Raw genomic sequence first — 23,734 nt, forward strand, 5'->3', positions numbered from 1 at the left:
CCTCTCCCTTTCTTCCTCCCCCTGTAAGTCTTTCTTTTTCAACCCTGTATTCTCTCTCTCTCCTCCTCTTTCTCTCTCATTCCTGTCCTCCTTTCTTCCTTGTTTGTTCTCTAACCCCTCTCTTATCTCCCTCTTTAACTTTTCCCCTCTCTCCATCTCTTATCATAGTCTCGCTCTACCCCCCCCCCCCCCCCCCCTCTTTCCGTTCTCGTTCTCTAACCTCCCCTTCTCTCCCTATTTTAAACTCCTCTCTCTCTCCTCCCCTCTCTCTCTTTCTTACACACACACACTTTGTCTCACCTCTTGCGCTCTCTCTTTCTCACGCCTCCCTCACCCCCCCCCCCCCCCCTATACCTACCGCTGCTGTCCGAAGAGTCGCCGTGTGTGAAGACAAATTGAAAACTACCCTTGGCCTTGCCACACCTTCTGCGCGGCTTAAATTATGTGTGTCTCTGTCTCATCATCTCCAAATGACTTGTTTCATTTTTACTGAGTGAGAATCTAACGGCTTTTCAGTGCGAAGTTGTGTAGAAGTTGCGAGGTTGGAATCTGTGAAATCGACGAAAAGTGTTGTGTAATACATTGTATTGATACCCGTTTAACTATGCTGCTGCAGGTTTTGTTGTGTGTGTCTATTGCGGGTGTTAGTACAACAGGTACAGTTTTGCGCTCTCTCTCCGCCCTCTCAGTCTCTCTCTCTCAGTCTCTCTCTCTCTCTCTCTCTCTCTCTACCTTTCTCTCACTCTCTCCACCCCTTTTCTCCTTTGTTCATGTTACTGCACTTAATACTCTTCTCCCTTTCTGGGTGTGCAGAAGGTATCTTCCTTTCTGTTATGTTTTTTTTTCTTTCTTTCTCTACTTTCTGATATTCTTCCCGTTCATCCGTTATTTACTGCTGCATGGTCTTAGTTTTTTACTGCTGCATGGTCTTAGTTATTCATCCGGCTCAGTCTTCTGTGCATTCCTTTTACCGTTTGGTGATTTATGTTCTTTAATATCAGTTACATTTTTAAGATCATCTTTTTTTTGCGTAGCAGGAATATGTTGGGCGGGGCCATGATGACAGGTAATCCTCACTCTGATATTGCGCAGTAGGGGTACATTTAAACTTTTTACTAGTTTTATTAAAGCAACACACACACAGTTGCACGTATAGGGGTGGGGAGTTACGCAGAACAACAACACTAAATAAGAGCAGCAGCAGCAATAACAACATCGACAACAATAACACAAATGACAACAGCGACGTGTTAACACAAGGTCGAGGCCCAGCGAGTGAACATTCACGAATACATTATCAAACAAGTCGCGTAAGGCGAAATTACAACATTTAGTCAAGCTGTCAAACTAAGCAAAGGCAGTGAAATTGACAAGAAGAGCGGGGTAGTAGTTGCGCTGAGAAGGATAGCACGCTTTTCTTTATCTCTATTCTTTTTAACTTTCTGAGCGTGTTTTTAATCCAAACATATCACATCTATATGTTTTTGGAATCGGGAACCCACAGGGCCGGACCAAATGAGTTGTAAGGGGGGGGGGGGTTCCTCCTTTTTTGGGGGGGGCAAATCAGCGAAGTGGCGAAGCCACAAGCGCGCGCCTGCAAAGCAGGCGCGCGAACTAGGGGGGTCCGGGGGCATGCTCCCCCGGAAATTTTTTGAAAAACGGTTAAAATCTGTGCAATCTGGTGCATTCTGGGCCTTGTTTTGAGGGTTAAGAGCAGCATTGTTTTGGTGCTAAAACTAGTAAAAGTCAAAGCAAGGTACATGCTTTTTCCTGGGGTGGGGTTCCGGAACCCCTGGAACCCCCTCCTGGGTCCGGCCCTGAACCCACAAGGAATAAAATAAAATTGTTTTTAAATCGATTTCGGAAATTTTATTTTAATAATAATTTTTATATTTTTAATTTTTAGAGCTTGTTTTTAATCTGAATATAACATATCTATATGTTTTTGGAATCAGAAAATAATGAAGAATAAGATGAACGCAAATTTGGGTCGTTTTAAAAACAATTGTTTTTTTACAATTTTCAGATTTTTAATGATCAAAGTCATGAATTAATTTTTAAGGGGATGTGCGGGGGTGATTTTTGAGCTTTTGGGCAGATTTGGGCATTTAGACATTTTGACTGTTTGGAAAACTGTGGTCATTTTTCTTTCAATTTCTGCCGTTGATGTTGCATATACATGGTTTTTTTGTGTAATAAAAATAAATTCAATAAACCAACCCTCGCCTGATTGCGTTCATTTGTCCTGAACTTGCCTTATTATTGCCGATTTTCAACACCTTGATCAGCAAATTTGAGCAGACGACAGGGCGAACACTGCATGACGTTGCATGCTACATAGCCTCCCCTGTTTGCATGTGACCGTTGTTTCGTTATTTTCCGGACTACTTCGGCTCTAACGGAACATTGTCAATGTAGTTCAATCTACGCCAACTTCCTTATACGGAGAGTATGACGTACGATGCGATCTTGATTCGTTCAACCGGGGTCACGTGGTACAACAATGGCGCTTGTTTACAAGCAGTGAAAGTACACGCTCCTGTGCAAAAATGGTTCGCACCAAGCCATCAACAACCAGAGGAGCCCCAAAATCTACGAAAAAGAGGACAGATCAAGTGAAGAGTCAATGGAAGGCGAAGAAATCAGCGCAATCAGCTTCTGTGCTGACTGACGTGACAGAATTTGTGCCGGTTTTGGGGTCGTCTGCTAGTGCTACATTTTCCGCGTCGATTCCTTCAACTGAAAACATTCTCGGCACGAAGACAAGAAGTGAGTTCAAAAAAGAATCGTATGAGAGGTTTGTTTCCGGTGGAGTTGACACTAAGTCATCTGCTGCTACTGAAACCCTGGTAAAAACCCAGAGGGGTGTTGTAGACTTTGCCGAAGTAGACAGTATGGTTGCAAGTTTGTGCTGTCCACAGTGCAAAAACAAGTGCTTGTCTCTTTGCACAGACTCCAGACCAACAAGTGGCTTGGCAGTATTTGCCCAGGTGAACTGTTCTTCGTGCGAAGAGCCTGTGTATGAACAGTATCTGGCGACAAAATTTAAATCCAAGACAAAAGTGTTCGACATGAACAGACAGGCAGTGTATTCCTCGCTTGCTTGTGGACTGGGAGCCACCACATTCAGAAATTTCTGTGAAAACATGGATTTAGCTGGACTTCACCACAAGACCTTTCATACTCATGCCAGCCAACTATTCACACAACTAGAGGGATTCCGGAAGCATGTGTTCAGTGAGACTGTTGCATATGTTCGAGAAGTTCATGCAAGATACTGTGGCACTACTCTTGGTGTCGATGACACCCTGAACATTATTGTGAGCTATGATGGCACCTGGCTTACTCGTGGACACTCTTCGCACATTGGAGTTGGGTGTGCTGTGGACTTACTTACTGGACTCTGTGTTGATGCCCATGTCATGTGTACCTACTGCCAGGTGTGCGAGTCTACGGGGCAGAAGCTGTTTCAGGAAAAACCAGAGGAGTATGCGGCCTGGCTCGTGGACCACTTGGACAAGTGTGAGGTGAACTATAAAGGTAAATTATATTTGTTTGCACAGAAATATTTGAATAGAGTTTATTTCAAATTTAAGCAACTTACTCAAATATAGCAAATTACAAGTAAATGTAATAGTGATGAGTGGATATTATTTTCCATGCATTCCAGTGAAACTGAAAACCAAAACTAAAGGCATGGATGATGGATTACAAAAAAGCGTCATAAAGACAGATCATCAATTTATGATAATAATAATGAAAGTTGTAACACATGCATATATAAATCCAATTTTTAAGAATAGTTCAGGGCATGGGGGAGTGGATGTGTGTGATGAAAATAATAAGAAAACACACACAGATAGAGAGAGAGAGAGAGAGAGAGAGAGAGAGAGAGAGAGAGAGAGAGAGAGAGAGAGAGAGAGAGAGAGAGAGAGAGAGAGAGAGAGAGAGCTGTATTTACAGCATGAAGTGAGATTCACAAGTCTTCAGAATCAACGGGCTTAGAACAGAGGGAGCTAGTAGTGGTCAGGGGGTGGCAAATAGTTTACACATACATACATGTATACATGTGTGGCCACATACATACATGTACCGTATGTATGTGTGGCACAATACAAGTGTATTTAAAAATGTTCAAATAGTATCAATTGATGAATATTATGCTTAACGTTTACAATCTAACATGTTCAGTGCCACAATATAACATGTTCTCACCACTATTAATAGGTAACATGCGCCTTGAGTCGCCTTGTGGGGTGAGATACGTGCGCGATATAAATCCTCGTAAATAAATAAAAGTAAATAAATAAATAAATAAAAAAATACCTGCTGCTAGAAATTTAATATACAGTAATTTGGTAATTCCATGTTTATTTCAATTCTTTTCTGTATTAATTATAGTTGAAGTATTAGCTGTACAATGACTGTGAATAACACATGCGTGCACACACACACACACACACTTAAAAAATACTCTGTTTGCAAATTACATTTCTTATTTTGTTCTTGTTTGCAGGCTCATCAGGGATGATGGAGGTGGAAGCAGCCCGTGTCATATGGCGTCGATCGGTGAACACCAACAAGCTTCGCTACACAACACTTCTGTCGGACGGTGACTCCAAGACTTTTACAGAGCTCAACGACATCAAGCCCTATGGTGAGGATATTCACATTGACAAGGAAGAGTGTGTGAACCATGTGAGTAAACGACTTGGTACAGCTCTTCGCAACATGGTGACAGACTGCCGAAAGCGAGGGGTGACTCTTGGTGGACGTGGAAGGGGTCAGCTGACAGGCAATGCCATACGCAAGCTACAGATTTACTACAACCGGGCAATTCGTAGCAACAAGGATGTGTGTAGCATGAAAAAAGCAATCATGGCATCACTGTACCATTGTTTTTCCACTGACGAAAATCCACAACATGAACTTTGTCCTGCTGGAGAGAGCTCGTGGTGTTTCTTTCAGGAAGCGCTGGCGAAGCACCAAGTTCCAGGTCCACACAAACACCTCATCCACACACCCCTCAATGAGGAGAAGTTAGCTGCACACCTGTTGCCCATTTATGAGAGACTTTCTGAAGAACACCTACTCAGCAGATGTGTTTCTGGCAAGACACAAAATGCCAATGAGTGTCTCCACAGCCTCATTTGGTCAAGATGTGCTAAGGACCACTTTGCTTCCCGCAGTCGTGTTGAGTTTGCAGTCTTGACTGCTATTAGAGAGTTCAACTTTGGACCTGCTGCTGCTGCCGACTCTGCCCAGTTCTTCGGATTCCAGACTGGACATCACATGAAGAGGCTTGGAGCAGCCAGGATGCACAAGAGGGTGCGGAACAGTCTGAAGGCTGTGAGAGACAAGCAAAGTAAAAGGAGAGACAAAGTGCGGGCAGCCAAGTCAAAGAGACTGGAAGAACTTGTTCAGCTGGAAGGTGGCCCTGCATATGCAGCAGGCATGTTCTAAGTTTTGACTATGTAAATGTTTTAACATAGACGGGGAATCGAGACGAGGGTCATGACTCATGGTGTGTTTGTGTATAAAGTGATTCCGAGGAAACTACTGGACCAATCTTGATAAAACTTAACATGAGAGTTCCTGAGTGCGATATCCCCAGATGTCTTTTTTCCATTTTTTGGAAAGATGTCTTTGATGACGTCATATCCGGATTTTTTTAGGCAGTTGAGGCAGCGCTCTAACACCCTAATTTTTCAACCAAATTGATTGCAATTTTGGTAAAGCAATCTTCGACGAAGTCCGGACTATGGTATTGCATTTCAGCTCAAAATTTTAAAAATAAAGTAATGAGTTTGCTTGTTAAGTTTGTCATTAAAATCTAATTTTTAGTAACAAAATAAACTTTGACTGCATTGCATTCCTCATTTTTTCCTGAATTCAAAAATATATAGATATGTCATGTTCACTCTAACAATGTGCTCAGAATTACAGAAAATAGGTTTAGTAAGTACTATACGGTCTCATGCTTTGCGGAGACGAGCGTGATCCGTCTCGGTATTGTTAGCCGAGACTATCTTAATGTATCTCGTAGTCTTGGCGATGACTGGTTTGTGGTGTTGATATTTAAGTTTCATACTGATTGACTAAATGTTTTTATATTGCTTCACGCGACTTGTCATTGTTATTGTGGTTAACATTATTCTCATATATATTGTGGTTATTGTACGCATATGTGCAATTAATGACTTGGGTACGTTTCGTAATTTGGAGCTAGCTTGTGTGTGTGTGTGTGTGTGTGTGTGTGTGTGTGTGAATGTGAACGTGAACGACTCGAGTGAGCGAGCTTTTTTTGGTGTGCATGCTGTAATTGGGAGTGTGTGTATGCATTGTTTGTAACTCGGGACAAACAATTTTCATAGTGTACTGCACATGTTTGAAATAACTTATGTTTTATGTCTTCCCTAACTTTTAAACTGTGTCTCTAAGGTGTGAAAGACATTCCTCAGTGTGGAATTTGGAGATACATGTATGTATTTTGAGTTTAATTACAACTATCAATGGTTTCAAAACAAATTGTGTGCGTTTTTGCCTTTTCCTCAGTTTGCATGTTTTGACATTTGGGAACGAAATGATTTCAAATCTACTGGTTAGATTTCTGTGAAATTCTGCATACTTGTACTTTTACATACTATCTACAGAGTTACCATTTGAATAATGAATCGGAAAAGAAATGTTGGCTTTACGATTTTTTTAATATTAAATTTTACGCAAAATTTCAACATTATGATAAAAAAATTTTTTTTTAAATAACTGTAATACTCACAGAAAAAATAAATGGTAAATCTGTAGATATGATCTAAATCTATATTTATGCAAAATATTGGACAGAAATCGAGCATTTGGATATGGAAAAAACGGTTCCTAAAATCCAATATGGCTGCTGTTTACTTTTCTGTTTCTATAGCAACGACATACACAATAAACAAACACATTAACATTTTTTAATTCAGAGACCATCAGTATTATAACAAAAGCGACACAAACAGTGCTGATCATCAGATATGGAAAATAGCGATTTGGCCCTCACATGGCCTTAAGCCACCAAGCTGAAATGCAATACCGAAGTCCGGCCTTCGTCGAAGATTGCTTGGCCAAAATTTCAATCAATTTGATTGAAAAATCAGGGTGTGACAGTGCCGCCTCAACTTTTACAAAAAGCCGGATATGACGTCATCAAAGGTATTTATCGAAAAAAAGAAAAAACGTCCGGGGATATCATTCCCAGGAACTCTCATGTCAAATTTCATAAAGATCGGTCCAGTAGTTTGGTCTGAATCGCTCTACACACACACACGCACAGACAGACAGACAGACACACACACACACACACACACACACACACACACACACACACACACACACACACACACACATACACCACGACCCTCGTCTCGATTCCCCCCTGTTAGGAAACGCTACCGTTGCTGAGCTTTGGTTCCGTTTTGTGTGTTGCATGTAGTTGACTTATTTGTACTTTGTGGGAAAGTACCGATATTATATTTTGTAAACACAATATTTATGCTTGGACGAGAATGCAGGTGAACTTTCTAGTCCTGTCAAAACAAGTTGTTTACCACGTGAGTCGTGAGTTCGTGGCGTTCGTTCGGATTAAGTGCGTCGGCGCTTTTGATGTACGTCATAGAGAATGTCGCTAGTTTAGTCCATGCACGGCTCGTATAATGTAGTTGTATCATGTTCGGTCTGGAATATTCTCGAGATTGAGTATTTACTATATATGCCAGCGCGATTTGTATGTAAAAAAGCTTCTATTTGAGTTCTGCTACGTTGTGCAGTTGTATGTATTGAATGCTGAATAACTCCTCGAACTCAATTTGACGAGTTGTTTTCTGTTGCTGCGAAGACGGGCGACGTAGAATAAAAGAACACAACTATACGACGTTTGAGAACTTGTGGCAATCTCAAGTGTCGTGTAACAATTGGGGGCCAAGCCAAGGATCTACGTTTAACGCCAAGGGTTTTCCAGCAACAAAGACAGTCAAGACAGTCACAGGAGGTAGCCATCAATCGGGTGTATCCTGAGGGATCAGTATTGAGACTACGGAACCGTGGATTCGGTGTGACTGGTGAAGAGTTTGGTAATCGCCGCAGCTCGGTACGGTGAGCGACGCCGGAGTGTATCGGGATTACAGAGGTTGGCTGCCGTTCGGACGAGACGGACTTCGTCGCGGGGCTAGTGCATTAATACTACGAAATACGACTGGGGTACGTCGTGTACGTATCGTGAGCAGAGTGCGCCGTCACGTTAGACGAGGAGGGTGGCAGCCTGCGTCTACGAAGGTGACCAGCGACGAGAGAAGCATCGGAGGTGCGGTAGAGACTGTGTTCTTTTAGAAGACTACATTCGTCTACGTTCGGGGCTGTGAAAGAATACAGACGAACGCACCGGAAAAGACCAGAATGGCTGAGTTCTGGGGAAAAGGAATTGAACTGGGACTAAAAGGCAAGCAGTTGACGGAGTTCGTCGAGTCCCAGACACGACTGCTGGCGCAGCGTGAAGAAAGACAAGCGCAGCGTGAGCGAGAAGAAAAAGAAAGACAAGCGCAGCGTGAGCGTGAAGAAAGACAAGCGCAGCGTGAAGATAAAGAAAGACAAGCGCAGCGTGAGCGTGAAGAAAGAGAAGCACAGCGTGAAGAAAGACAAGCGCAGCGTGAAGAAAAGCAAATGGAGCTGAAACGCTTAGAGCTCCAGATAGAAATGGAGACCAAGCGCTTAGAGCTTCAGACAGAAATGGTGCGTGTTCAAAATGAGCACGAGGCACCACGCCAAAGAGATAACCAGCAGCAAATGCTACACAGGGCACCGAAACTTCCAGCATTCGCTGACGGGAAGGACCAGATCGACTGCTACCTTGCAAGATTCGAGAGGTTCGCTGAGAGTGCTAGATGGCAGCGCGACGACTGGGCGATTCAACTCAGCGCACATTTGACTGGGGCAGCACTTGAGGTCTACACTAGACTCTCAAATGATGACGCCAGAGACTATGATGTACTGAAGGAAGCTCTATTGCGTTGCTACAACTTCACTGAAAGGGGCTACCGTCAACGCTTCCGCGAATGCCAGCCATTGTCTGGAGAGACACCGAGCCAGTTTGTGGAGCGCCTGTCGTCATACCTGCAGAAGTGGGTGGAGTTATCAGGTGAAGAGCAGTCATACGAGAGTCTGCGGGACTTGATCGTGAAGGAGCAGTTCCTTAATGCCTGCCCGAAGGACCTGGCGACCCGCTTGGAAGAGCAAAAACTGCGGGGTTTGAAGGACATTACTGATGCTGCTGAGCGTTATCTCATTGCTCATGGAAGGACCCTGGGGACGTCAAAGTCAACGAAACCTTTCCAGAAGAGCGGAAACCAGGCAAACCAACCTGCCAAGGGACAAACTGAGTCCGCACCATCATCCAATGAAGGGCAGAACATAACGTGTTTCCATTGCAATGCCAAGGGTCACCGAGTCGCCAACTGTCCCCAAAAGAAAAATAACGGACATGTCAATGACAAAGCACAAGAACATCGACGGAGATATTACGACAACAAGAGGCAAACGAGTGGCTCGAACCAACAAGTATGTGCGAGCAGCGTCATACTTCCAAGGGCTGCCGAGCAAGTGGCTACACCATCGGACGTGGAAGAATGTATATCTGATGGCCAGCTTCTACTCGCCAATGGCAGGTCAATCTCTGTCGTCGCCAGCGCAGCTGTGTCAGTGTCGAACATGCCCGTGTCGAAGGGATTTGTTGAGAAGCAGGAAGTGACTGTTCTCAGAGATTCGGGCTGCAATGGGGTCATCGTCAAAGAGGATCTGGTGCCGACAGAGAAGTTCACTGGTGACTTCAAGTGGACGCTCATGGCTGACAGCAAATGCGTGAAGGCCCCAGTGGTAAAAATCCAGATCGATACTCCATACTTCACCGGAGAAGTTGAGGCCGTCTGCCTGAAGAAGCCCTTGTACGATGTATTAATTGGGAACATTGGGGGTGCGAGACGTCCTGATGACCCTGATGTCGAGTGGAGAATGGGCGCAGCTCAGCCTGCTGTTGAGGAGGAAGACCCACTGCCATTCGCGAATGAAGATATCAGCGAACTGTTACGAGATGACAGAGCAACTGTGCATCGCCGCGACCAGCCGCAGGTTGTAAGCGCTGTGACGACCAGAGCCCAGGCGAAGAAGGACAAAACAACTACGCCACTCAGGGTCACCAACAGTTCTGCAACTGCTGTCGTGGACAGGGATCAGCTGATTCAGCTACAGGAAGCTGATTCGACCTTAACAAAGTACAGGAGTCGTCCTGTCAAGGAGATGACTAAGGGCGAAGGCACTGTGCAATTTGAAGTGAAGGCCAAGATTCTGTACAGAGTGTTCCAGCACGCGAGAGTCAACGGTGGGAAGCCATTACGTCAAGTTCTGGTGCCTCAACCACTTAGGCGCCAGGTGATGGAGGTGGCCCACGACTCTATTATGGGAAGTCACCTGGGGGTCAAGAAGACATCGGACAGAATCCAGGCTGCGTTTTACTGGCCAGGTCTGCATGCAGATGTGACTCGATTCTGCCGATCGTTCGATATTTGCCAGAAAACCATACCTCGAGGAAGGGTCCCGAAAGTGCCGTTGCAGAAGATGCCTTTGATCGACCGACCTTTCAAGAGGGTGGCCATTGACCTCATCGGCGAGATCAAACCGCCAAGTGAAGCGGGTCATCGTTGGGTACTGACCCTGGTAGACTATGCAACCAGGTACCCAGAAGCCGTGCCTCTGAAGAAAATTGACACCGAGACTGTTGCCGAGGCACTTGTGGACATTTTCAGCAGAATTGGGGTTCCTGAAGAGATCCTCACAGACCTGGGGACACAGTTTGTCTCTGAATGCATGGAAGAGGTCAACAGGCTGCTGAGCATTCGTCACTTGACTACGACACCCTATCACCCGATGTGCAATGGGCTGGTCGAAAAATTCAATGCGACGCTGAAGTCCACGCTGAAGAAACTATGCAGTGAGCAGCCAAGGCAGCGGCATCGCTACATCAATGCCTTGCTATTTGCATACAGGGAGGTGCCACAAGAGTCCACTGGATTCTCCCCGTTCGAGCTGATGTACGGGCGGACCGTGAGAGGCCCGATGCAAATACTAAAGGAATTGTGGACGAAAGACGTGGACACACCTGAAGTGAAGAACAGTTACCAGTACGTGTTTGAGTTGCGAGAGAAACTGGAGGAGACTCTCGAGATTGCTAGAGAAAACTTGAGAAAGTCTCAGGATAGTGGAAAGCACTACTACGACCGCAAAGCCGTAAACAGGAAGTTTACACCAGGTAACAAAGTGCTGATACTGCTTCCCACTGATCACAACAAACTACTGATGCAGTGGAAAGGCCCATACGAGGTTGAGGCCGTGGTAGGGATCAACGACTACAAGGTAAATGTCGGCAAGAAGTCCAAGATCCTCCACGCTAACCTCCTGAAACTGTATGTGGAGAGACCTCCGGAAGCAGTACAGGTCGCAGCAAGTGTGGAAGAACCAGCCGAACTAGACGAGTTCGACGGCGAGGAACTACTGGAGTTGGGAGACCTCCACAAGAAAGAAGGAGTGGATGACGTCAAGTTAGGACCTGACCTGACGGAAGACCAGCAGAAGGAGCTGCATGATTTTATGGGCGACTTCACCCATAGGTTCTCTGATGTTCCAGGCTCTACGTCCTTGGTCGAACATGAAGTCCACCTCACATCTGACGTTCCTGTTCGGTCAAAACCATACCCTATCCCGTTTCAGGCTCGGGAATCCTTGAAGAAGGACATCGACAACATGTTGAAGATGGGGGTCATCCGTGAGTCATCATCCCCTTACTCATCTCCCGTTGTTGTTGTCAAGAAGAAAGACGGTACAAACAGGGTATGCATTGACTTCAGGAAAGTGAATAAGATCACCGTGTTTGACCCTGAACCAATGCCGACAGCGGCTGATATGTTCCGACGGTTGACTGGCAGTAAGATCTTCTCAAAGACCGATCTCAGCAAGGGATATCGGCAGATTCCTGTGCGCGAAGAGGACATACCAAAGACCGCCTTTGCAACTCCAGACGGAACGTATGAGTGCCTGCGGATGCCTTTTGGCATGGTGAACAGTGGTGCTACCCTGAAGAGGGGAATGCGAAAAATGCTCAAAGGAATGAAGAATGTTGTGTACTACTGGGATGATCTGCTAGTCCACACGGAGACCTTTGCGGAGCATCTGGAGACTTTGAGGGAACTGTTTTCCCGCCTGACAAAAGCTAATCTGACCGTGAGGCCCAGCAAGTGCATTTTGGGGACCAACAACGTTGACTTCATAGGTCATTCACTGAAGGAAGGTCAAAAGGGGCTTTTGTTGGAAAACGTCACCAAGATCCTCAATGCGCCACGTCCTGAAACCAAGAAGCAGGTGCGATCCTTCCTTGGATTGGCTGGGTACTACAGAGAGTTCATTCCAAACTTCGCCGCCATAACGGCGCCTTTGTCGGACATGACCCGAAAAGGATGCCCCAACCGAATACTCTGGGGACCAGCTCAGGAGAAGGCATACCAGACCGTGGGCGACCTGATGTCACGAGACCCGGTGCTACGCCTTCCTGATACCGCCAAAGAGTTCATCTTGCGTACAGACGCATCGGACGAAGGGATCGGCGCCATGCTGATGCAAGAGCATGGAGGTAAACCGTTTCCGGTCAGCTATGCCAGCAAGAAGCTGTCAGGAGCCGAGAAGAACTACTCGACCATGGAGAAAGAGTGTTTAGCCATCGTGTGGAGAATCAAGAAATTTGAACTCTACCTCCAAGGGGTGAAATTCGTGCTTCAGACTGATCACAAACCCCTCACCTACCTGAACTCTGCGAAGTTTGTGAATAATCGTATCATGAGGTGGGTGATGTACTTGCAGAACTTTGATATATGCGAGTGGAATCGATCAAAGGTTCAGACAATGTTGGAGCAGATTTTCTCAGCCGAGTATGTGAGTAAAACTGTGTTCATTCTCCAACAGACTAATGTACATACCTGGATTTCAATCTGTTATGTATACATAATATGTGTACAGGTAGCGTTTCAATGATTGAAAGAAATTAGGTAAATTTCTTCTGGTGTTGGGGGTAATGTTAGGAAACGCTACCGTTGCTGAGCTTTGGTTCAGTTTTGTGTGTTGCATGTAGTTGACTTATTTGTACTTTGTGGGAAAGTACCGATATTATATTTTGTAAACACAATATTTATGCTTGGACGAGAATGCAGGTGAACTTTCTAGTCCTGTCAAAACAAGTTGTTTACCACGTGAGTCGTGAGTTCGTGGCGTTCGTTCGGATTAAGTGCGTCGCGCTTTTGATGTACGTCATAGAGAATGTCGCTAGTTTAGTCCATGCACGGCTCGTATAATGTAGTTGTATCATGTTCGGTCTGGAATATTCTCGAGATTGAGTATTTACTATATATGCCAGCGCGATTTGTATGTAAAAAAGCTTCTATTTGAGTTCTGCTACGTTGTGCAGTTGTATGTATTGAATGCTGAATAAATCCTCGAACTCAATTTGACGAGTTGTTTTCTGTTGCTGCGAAGACGGGCGACGTAGAATAAAAGAACACAACTATACGACGTTTGAAAACTTGTGGCAATCTCAAGTGTCGTGTAACACCCCCTCTACGTTAAAACATTTAGTCAAAACTTGACTAAATGTAAAAACAAGGAAGGTATGGTATTGGAACGCTTAATTTATCACAAAACAAAACGTAACGTTCACTGATCTTTGACCAATCGCTATTTTAAGTGGACAGACAGGTAAACATACAAAAATAGAATAAAATAAAATAAAAGAATATTAGCTTATCTTATTCATTTATGTTCTGTATGTATTATAAGTGTTTGTAACTTTATGTTTTGTCATAAATTACACGTTCTAATAACATACCTTTCTTGGGTTTTTTTTCTCAGAATTTTTGAACGTTGGCAATTTATTTGTTTTAAGATTTCACGAATACTTTATTTTAAAATGCTAGTCTATCTTGGGACACGAACTTCGTCATTCAAGCTCAAATAAAGCTGGCACAGGTCCATGAAAACCTTACTGCCATGGAAAATGTACTAATCTTACAAACATCCAGGAACAATTCAATAATAATGACTAAATTAGACGAGTATTTATTAATGTATTACAACAGTAGCAAGCGGGATAGCCTGTCTTTAAGTCAGTTGCGGCTCAGAACTTTTCTGTATACACTATGACAGAATGTTTCACTGCTGGTATAAGACATAAGACATAAAACAATTTATTGTCCATACAATTAAACAACGGATGGAAACTTGTGGTTCATCTGCTCTTAAACGACCAAGCAACATATGACAACAACCAAAAACATACGAAGTAAGAACACGTTTTAGAAAGCCTAGCTGCCTATTTTCACAGATTAGGCTCCGGCATTAAATTGCATGATCTAACACACAGCCCACAACAAACAACACAGAGTGTAAGGGAAGGAGTGACATGAACATCTCGTGACCTCGTTGGCGTGACAGCCACGGTGGTCCCAGCTGTCACCTTAACGTTGCTGTGACGTGACGTATGGACCAAGGCGCGGCGCGAGCGTTCTTTAAATTAAGGGTCATGTTAACTGACTATTTGAAAACGATTGCTGTAAGGACATCCTTAATTAAACCCGAAGTTGACTTCGCGAAGTTGTATTTACAGAAAATTCAGTGCCAAAGTTTTGTGCAGCGAGCTTTATGAAGGAGACTTCGCCACATTGATATTAGGCTTTTACCGAATACTTGATAGCGACCTAAATCCATTCTGATAATCATCGCTCCACGGCTATCGCCAGTTTCTCTCTGACAGCATGCTAAATTATTGCGCGAATCTATCAAAACAAGAATACAGAGTTATCTCCCATATGGAAAGGGTGGCCGAGTGGTAAAGTGCACTTGCCTCGGAAGCGAGAGGTTGCGAGTTCGACCCCGGGTTGGGGCGTAAGCAATTTTCTTCCCCCTTTCCTAGCCCAGGTGGTGGGTTCAAGTGCTAGTCTTCCGGATGAGACGAAAAACCGAGGTCCTTTCGTGTACACTACATTGGGGTGTGCACGTTAAGGATCCCATGAGTGACAAAAGGGTCTTTCCTGGCAAAATTGTATAGGCATAGATAAAAAAAAAAAAAAAGTCCACCAAATACCCGTGTGACTTGGAATAATAGGCCGTAAAAAGTAAATATTCGCCGTAATGGCTTGAGATTTACTGGCCGATGTGAATGCGTGATATATTGCCGTGTAAAAAAATTCCATCTCACACGGCAGAAATTAATATGTAAAGCGCTTAGAGAACGTCAAGCGCTATATAAATCTCCCATATAAATAAATAACTAAAATGTTTTTCGCGAGCACTGATCTAAATTTGAGATCAGTGTTCGCGAGACGAAAATGATTGCACGGATTGGCCGACTTGGACAGTGATCTCCCTTCTGTTCTTCACAGTTATGATAACGACAGTGATCTCCCTTCTGTTCTTCACAGTTATGATAAAGACATCGTTCTAAGGTCAAAACTATTGGACATTTTGAGACTGCTGTCGGAAGGAGACCGTGATATATGGTTGCATCACTCTCAACTGGTTACAGAAAAAATGTCTGCACCGGCGCGCACCGAAGCAAAAGTTAATTATCACGTGACACTTAAGAGTTGTTTGCACAGTATATACATCCGCGAAAGATAGCTCGCTTGAAACTGTCTTACATATCAATTCCTTTGTAATTTAAAAATTACACAACACCATGAAAAATCATTATCGACGATCGCGAATCTGCTTATCATGTATCCATAACACATTACGAAAAGATCTAAATATGTAAAAAAAATCGATTTCCTCTCCAGAGAAGGAAAACCAAGGCATCCTGTCAGGAAATACAATAATTAGGTATGTAATTTGAATAATCAGGAGCCAGTCTCTGAGCAGACAGTCAAAGGCATGCAGTCAGACAGGCCCACTATAAAACTTTTGTAAAGAAAATGTTCAGGTTGGCAGCATTTGCGAGCTAACGAACCTATAATTCAATGACAAATTATATAGGCACCCAATTATATATCTTGCTTTTGGAGAAACCGTATGTATCCAGCATGGTATTAAGCTGAGATTTAGCTAAGTCGTTAGAAACACAACAATACCAGGCTTAGGAAGATTGTTTTGGCAATAAACTGGTAATTTAAATTGCAGTTAATAGTTTGTTCATATTCACCTTTGGGTTCTTTTGACTCGGCATATTTTTGTTAATTTTCATATACATGCGACGAATATTAAAGTGACTGGGTGTAGTATTGTGTTGTCCTCGCTGCTTCTTGTAGTTGTTTGTTACTGCCCTACTTCTTCTCGCCTCTGTACCCATCTTCCGCGCGCACGCACGCTCGCATGCACGCACGCTCGTACGCACACACGCCGTGGCACACACACACAAACACACACACACACACACACACACACACACACACAAATACACACACACACAAATACACACACAAATACACACACACACACACACACACACACACACACACACACACACACACACACACACAAACACACAGTTAGGTTAGATCCTGTGACACGACTGCACTGGTTACAAAAAGAGTGTTCAAAATATGTTTTAACATTTGAATAAAATACAAAAATCGTTTTTAGTGTCCATTTTTCTGGTTAGTCTCTTAATCCGTTTCTAATTATCACATGATCACCAAATGACCATTTTAAGTGATTGGTAACCATGGATACCAGTATCGTTGTGGGTTTGCAGAGCCCTTGTCCAGCGCAACATGTCCTGGAGACGTGTTCAAGAGAGTGCATGGATGTCTGAAGGAGACTGGGGTCATTTCGGCCGCTCTTCAGTCCATCGTCAATCCTGGCTTCATACCTCCGTTCTGTGGGTAAGGTCATTGGCGTTCACTTTTCTCTCGATATCACTTATGAACTGGATGTAGGAATCTCGTTCTGTTGCTACACTCTAAACTGAATTGCTCCACTTTTTGAACACCTTTTTTGTCACCCATTTTCAACACAATACATAATTCTGTTACCGCTATTTTTCAACTGGGTAGAAACGACCCGAATATCCCAGCATAGAAAGTTACGAACATGATTTTTTTTTAAATTAAAAACGATTTAATGGATATATATACAGGCCCGGCCAGTATAAAGCGCCAGCGAATTTCTGTTGGTGTCATTGATTCCTGGATAGAGATCTCCATTTCGTTGGAAAGGGCAAAGTCATTGTCTTGCTGTGTGTTTGATCTGTGGATAGAAATCTCTACTTCGCCGGTAAAATCACAGGGACTTTCTTTGATGATGCCACTGGTTACTGAGCTACTTGAGCAAGCTTATATACCTATCTAGCTAGGTCCAGGCACTCTGGTTGTGACTTTTCCGTGTGACCCAGATAAGATTTTCGAGGTTTTAAAGTTACGATTTCTGTGTCGCATGAAAATGTTATGATTGTTTTTCTTTTTCTCAAGACACGGATGAAATGTATACACGATATATTTCTTATCGACAAGACACGGATGAAATGTATACACGATATATTTCTTATCGACAAGACACGGATGAAATGTAGACACGATATATTTCTTATCGACAAGATGGAATTGCCTGTCAACCTTGTTGCAGTTCAAGGGATTGCGTCAAGTTTATTACATATATAGTCATCTGGCAACTCTACCTAAGGCACGGCTTGAAATGGGGGGGGGGGGGGGGGGGGGTTGTATAGATCTTTAAAGGTGTGTACGATTTATTGCACAAGAAATATTCATGACATACCCTGCAATATTTTTCAACCATTCCCCCGTCGCACATGACCTCTTGATGTCAAAACATATTTTCTTCAGACTTTCAAACAACTCGACCTTGGATTGTCTCCAAGATAACCTTGACCTTTGCGCTGATAATCCGCTGCGCCTAGCCCTCTTGAAGCTACAGGTTGACCCGCAGCGTAGTCATGACAACCTACGCTACTTCTGCAAGCATCGTCACGGTAAGCATATTTGTGTGATCCATTCACGCCTTTATTTAATTGAAATAAGTTTTTTCTGAAGAGCCTTGTTAATGTTGTAAAACGTAAATATTCTGGCTTACTGAACAGATTGAAACAGCGATGCATTTTTACAAACGGTATGAGCTTTTCTTGTACATTGAGACCGATCGCAAAGGTTGTGGCTGCTTCAAAGCGTTGGAAAAGTGTGCACCGGAACTCACCAGTCACACCGAATGCGACTCCCTTGTTTTTGCGCGCTAGAGAGTACCAAGGGCATTCACTCGTGCAAACTCTCTGCGATGCCCTGTGCAATACTCCTTGCTAATCAACAGACAGCCAGACCGGTGACTGAGACTGAGGTGCAGCATAATCATAAATTTGGTTGATAGGCAAACGCCCGTCTCCAGGGCTGAGGTGCACGCACGAAACTGGGTGCCACCCAAATGGGCGGTACGCAGCAGCGGGATCTGATTGGTTGACATTGAGTTTTCGTGTGATTTCAACCAATCAGACCCCGCCGCTTGTTCCCACCAAGTTGGGTGGCACCCAGTTTCGATTCGTGCAACTCAGCCCAGGAGACCGAGCCTTGGTATAGTAAACGGCCACAGAGCTAAATTTGGCGTTGCCAGCTCGATAAATTAGAGCTGCATCTGCCGCGCGTTGATATTGGCCTTCAAAGATACAAGCTTTATAATGATAGTCAAACAAAAGTGGACACATCTGCAGTAACCAGGTTACATTTTTATTTTTCAATATTTCGGCAAGCTGCCTTTTTCAGGATGTTATTATGAAAATATTATAGTTATAAATAGTATAAAATAATAAAGTGATAATAACTTGCGTCTCAGTGAAATATAATTATCCTGAACGTCTCAATTGTCTTGGGCCTTGTGTGTCAACAGTGTTAAAGGTGTGTGTGTGTGTCAACAGTGTTAAAGGGAGAGTCCAACTGCACGAGGTTTGACGAGGTGAGCACGTGCACGCAACGCGCTGCCAGCAAGTTGAAGGACACTCTCATGCTAACCACGGAGTTCAAACCTGTTCTGGACACGCAATGTCTGTAAGTGACCCTCTGTGTCTGTCTGTTTGCCTGTCTGTCCGTTGCTATCTCTCAGTGAGAGAGAGAGAGGCAGTGTCTGTAAGTATCCTCTGTGTCTGTCTGTTTGCCTGTCTGTCGGCGTTGTCAGGGATGGACCCAGGGTGGGTGGTGGTGGGTGTGGGTGCACAGGGTGCCACCTCAATGGTAAATAAGAGAGAGAGATTTTTTTTTACTTTGGAATTTGTTTAGATGATTCCTTGGCAATGTCTAAGCGCAGATGGCATCAGATAGTACTTACCATTTTGCTTCTTCTGACAATTTTTGTTCGGGGAGGGGGGGGGGGGGGGGAGGGGGGATTTTTAGTTCGAAGTGCACCCCCCTTACAAACTAACTGATCCGCCCCTGGTTGTTATCTCTCAGAGAGAGAGAGAGAGAGAGAGAGAGAGAGAGAGGGGGGGGTAGTGTATCTGATAATGTAAAGAGGGTGTTCCTGGTTGTGTGTTTATGTGTCTTCTGTGTCGACTCTGTACGAGTAATTGAAAAAGCAGTTGGGCTGGGTGTTTTTGTCCTCACATTCAAATATCCTTGTCGTGTACTGTTCCCAAATAAGTGGGGTGCCATGCGAGACCAAGTCAGCTTCAGTCATATTCTCTGTTTTGTTCTTGGTCTGCTCTTTAAAACGTCACACTTAAGGCGTATCACGGTAACATGTAGAAGGTTCCTTAAAGCTCACATTCTTTGTCAGTCGGTACTTTAAATCTTGTTAAAAATCGTAATCTCTTTCTACAAGTGTCCCGAAGAGCCAAATAAGTTGAAGAGACATTAAAAGAAATCAGAAACCAACAAATCGTTTTTGAAAGGCTCTTAAAATTTAAAAAAAATCTTGTCTGGGTGGACCTTCTGAAGAGCCTGACGCCAGGTATTCTTAGCTCTGATTGTATAGACCCTTCCACCAGCATCTTAGACCACTCTTTGTACTTTTTCTTTTAATAGATGATTGTCATTTGTTTTACCTCATGTCTGCCCTGCGTGTGATGGTGTGATCGTGACTGCTTTAGTGTGGGCGTGTGCGTGTTGGTGTGTATGTCAGTAAATGTGTGGGCGTGTGTGTGTGTGTGTCAGTGTGTGTGTGGGTGTGTGTGTGTGCGTGATTTTACCAACACTACGCTAAATTCCTTGTGCTTTAAATGTTTTTTTAATGTCACTTGGCTCAATAAATACTGTATTCTGTATTCTGTACCATCTGTGTTGAACTTGGCTCAATGCCATCTAAAGCTATTGAGGACATTATTAACCGACCTATTGCTTACTTGTTTAGAAATTACTTGTTTAGAAAGTAGTAAACCATTTTCTTTCGGTCGGATCGATTGTGCTGGCTAAACTTTAGCTTAAACATTCAATAAAATAAATCTCAATTAGGACCTATTATGTACCACTGAACTATAATTCAGTTTTTGTCACCGCTTCGGTATCCATATATGACGTCATGTTCCAGCTACAATGACGACCTGCTGCAATGCTTTACGGGATCGCTGGAAGACCGTTGTAACGGAACGCGGCAGCTCTACGTCCACCTGACGACTGCCATGCGATTTCCATATTGTGACCTTGACCCTCTCAAACAGCACGTGCGATTGCATGACGCACTCAGCAAATCTCAGGATGGCTCGAATACAGGTTCCGGGGCCTCCAACACTAATGGCGACTCCCCTGGAAGCGGTTCAGCCAGTCTGGTTATTGGAAGGGGATGTTGTCTGTTTGTGTCTGTCGTGATGTTGATAATGTCTATTGTGCTTTGGGATTTGATGGACGGGACTTCTTGAGAGAGAAGAAGCCCTTCAAACAAGAGAAAGAAGAACGTTTTCGTTTGAAAGAGAGAGAGAGAGAGAGAGAGAGAGAGAGAGAGAGAGAGAGAGAGAGAGAGAGAGAGAGACGGAGAGAGAGACGGAGAGAGAGAGAGTGTGTGTGTGTGTGTGTGTGTGTGTGTGTGTGTGTCAGTGTGTGTGTGTGTGTGTGTGTTTGTGTGTGTGTGTGTGTGTGTGTGTGCGTGTGTGTGTGAGTGTGTGTTGTGTACTTGGGTGTAGTTTATCATAATTTCTTTTTCACTTCACGATGTGCCTGATGACATTGTTTGCATTAAAACTATCGTTTGAATTTAAAGCTGAAGGTTGTTCTTGAAACCAGGCTCAAAATTCAACCCAGCCAGGCGTAAAGTTGTTTTTTTCTTTTATTTCTTTTTACATATAGTCAAGTTTTGACTAAATGTTTTAACATAGAGGGGGAATCGAGACGAGGGTCGTGGTGTATGTGTGTCTGTCTGTCTGTGCGTGTGTGTGTGTGTGTGTGTGTGTAGAGCGATTCAGACCAAACTACTGGACCGATCTTTATGAAATTTGACATGAGAGTTCCTGGGAATGATATCCCCGGACTTATTTTTCTTTTTTTCGATAAATACTTTTGATGACGTCATATCCGGCTTTTTGTAAAAGTTGAGGCGGCACTGTCACACCCTCATTTTTCAATCAAATTGATTGACATTTTTGTAAAGCAATCTTCGACAAAGGCCGGACTTCGGTATTGCATTTCAGCTTGGTGGCTTCAAATCTGAAAATTGTAATAATTGTTTATATATATGTATAGGTTACAACACGAGTGGTTTTTTATATGGCTTGTATTTCAGTCAAGACCCAGCGGATGAATATCATCGGGAGACACGAGCCTCTGGCGAGTGGCTCTCGATTGATATTCCCGCTGGGTCTTGACTGAAATACAAGCCATATAAAAAACCACGAGTGTTGTAATCTGTATATCCCATTCTACCATCAAACACAAAGTGTAGACTACTAGCGGCACTGTTGCGATCTGTGCAGTGTAAAACATTGTTGCCAGCGAGACTTAGCCCTTTTGCAACCTTAAACTAAGTGACCGTCGCTGAAAAAATAAAACGAATGAGTGCATCGATAAGTACGCGGTAACACTACTTTCAGACCATTTAAAAGCTTTAAGTAAAGGTTCATAAGTTGCAAGAAAGTAATGAAGTCGTATAGAAATTAATTTAGTTAAAGCGCACAATTCTTTTGTTTTGCGTTTCAGGTCGGCAGAACGGGCGAAACGGGTTTGGGACCCATTTGGCTTACTCGATTCAGAATCGATTCCACGTTGTTTATCTCGAACGTGTGTAATTAGGCTTATTGACAGAGAAGCAAATTTTAGGGAACAAATATGTAGGTTTAGATTTAACCATTTGCTCCCTATTTGAAATGTATCTACGTGATAAACTGTTTTGCGAGTGTGTTTGCATGGATGAACTTAAACTGGTATGGGTGAGAGGAAAACGCGACCGACACGTCTGTCACCGCCGATTGATTGCATTTTGAAGGAATATGACTGGATTACGGAAAAATACACACATGTTAAAGGCCAACATCCACAGGAATTTTTCTCCTGGAGCGACCTAAACTTGAACCCGAGGCAGTTCGCCAAAAAGAACCGCCGATCACGAGAAAAGCATGCAGCGGGTGGGGATTTGGTCTCGGAAAAGAAACTACAATGCAGTGTTTTGTCTCGGTGAGACTGAAAGAGAGACAGAGAGCACGAGAGAGAGCGACAGGGACACAGTGATTCAAACGCACAACTCTAGTAAAGTTGTCGTAGCACGACCGTCCGCCTATGGCCAAAGTGATCCGGGTTCGATTCCCGGCATGTGTGGTCTATGTTTTTTTGTGTTTGTTTTTTTAATTCTTGTTTGCTATTGTTTATTATGAACGTTTTAATGTTTTATTTTACTCTAATAATTTTTTTAATTGTGTAAAATAAATAAATATTTTTTTAAAAATTTTTTTTTTAATCCACGTGCACAAGACAAAAACTTTTATACTGGGGGAGCGAGCCAGTCTGAAGAGTACTCGGGTCCAGCGCCAGCGTTTTTTTTTATAATTTCGCTTCACGCGACTTGTTATTTATGTATCCAAAACATCATAGAACGTGGTACAATGCATGAAAACAACGCCGACAGTAAACAAGATGTTATCTGGGCAGTACATTGGGTTGAACTAAAAGAATTCTGCTGAGAATGTACAAAAGAACAAGTCGCGTAAGGCAAAAATACAACATTTAGTCAAGTAGCTGTCGAACTCACAGAATGAAACTGAACGCAATGCAACGCAGCAAGACCGTATACTCGTAGCATCGCCAGTCCACCGCGCACGGCAAAGGCAGTGAAATTGACAAGAAGAGCGGGGTAGTACTTGCGCTGAGAAGGATAGCACGCTTTTCTGTACCTCTCTTTGTTTTAACTTTCTGAGCGTGTTTTTAATCGAAACATATCATATCTATATGTTTTTGGAATCCGGAACCGACAAGGAATAAGATGAAAGTGTTTTTAAATTGATTTCGACAATTTAATTTTGATAATAATTTTTATATATTTAATTTTCAGAGCTTGTTTTTAATCCAAATATAACATATAAATTATATGTTTTTGGAATCAGAAAATGATGGAGAATAAGATGAACGTAAATTTGAATCGTTTTATAAAAAAATTTTTTTTTTACTTGACCAAAATTTCAACCAATTTGATTGAAAAATGAGAGCGTGACAGTGCCGCCTCAACTTTCACGAAAAGCCGGATATATGGTGTGTAGAGC

General features: G+C 43.4%; 2 protein-coding genes across 2 annotated transcripts; both read left to right on the forward strand.

Annotated features, from left to right (window-relative positions):
* Window positions 1-386: 386 nt before the first annotated feature.
* On the forward strand, window positions 387-22,776 carry LOC138965351 (uncharacterized). Its single transcript, XM_070337491.1, has 5 exons — window positions 387-656; window positions 16,817-16,946; window positions 17,904-18,049; window positions 18,980-19,109; window positions 20,584-22,776. Exons 1-5 carry the CDS (start codon window positions 605-607, stop codon window positions 20,909-20,911), a joined length of 786 nt encoding a protein of 261 aa, XP_070193592.1. The 5' UTR covers window positions 387-604; the 3' UTR covers window positions 20,912-22,776.
* LOC138965346 (uncharacterized) lies at window positions 2,060-7,058 on the forward strand. Its single transcript, XM_070337487.1, has 2 exons — window positions 2,060-3,540; window positions 4,517-7,058. The coding sequence occupies exons 1-2, from the start codon at window positions 2,550-2,552 to the stop codon at window positions 5,461-5,463; spliced, it is 1,938 nt and encodes a 645-aa protein (XP_070193588.1). The 5' UTR covers window positions 2,060-2,549; the 3' UTR covers window positions 5,464-7,058.
* Window positions 22,777-23,734: the final 958 nt, after the last annotated feature.

Source organism: Littorina saxatilis, linkage group LG4 (genome assembly GCF_037325665.1).
Source record: "Littorina saxatilis isolate snail1 linkage group LG4, US_GU_Lsax_2.0, whole genome shotgun sequence".
NCBI classification, from domain to species: domain Eukaryota; kingdom Metazoa; phylum Mollusca; class Gastropoda; order Littorinimorpha; family Littorinidae; genus Littorina; species Littorina saxatilis.

Excerpts from the sequence above, each read along its gene's own strand:
- LOC138965346 (XM_070337487.1), top strand. The coding sequence starts at position 2,550 with ATGGTTCGCACCAAGCCATCAACAACCAGAGGAGCCCCAAAATCTACG. Across the intron at positions 3,541-4,516 it reads GTGTGAGGTGAACTATAAAG|GCTCATCAGGGATGATGGAG; the intron begins GTAAATTATATT and ends TCTTGTTTGCAG.
- LOC138965351 (XM_070337491.1), top strand. The coding sequence starts at position 605 with ATGCTGCTGCAGGTTTTGTTGTGTGTGTCTATTGCGGGTGTTAGTACA. Across the intron at positions 657-16,816 it reads TGCGGGTGTTAGTACAACAG|AGCCCTTGTCCAGCGCAACA; the intron begins GTACAGTTTTGC and ends GTGGGTTTGCAG. Across the intron at positions 19,110-20,583 it reads GTTCTGGACACGCAATGTCT|CTACAATGACGACCTGCTGC; the intron begins GTAAGTGACCCT and ends GTCATGTTCCAG.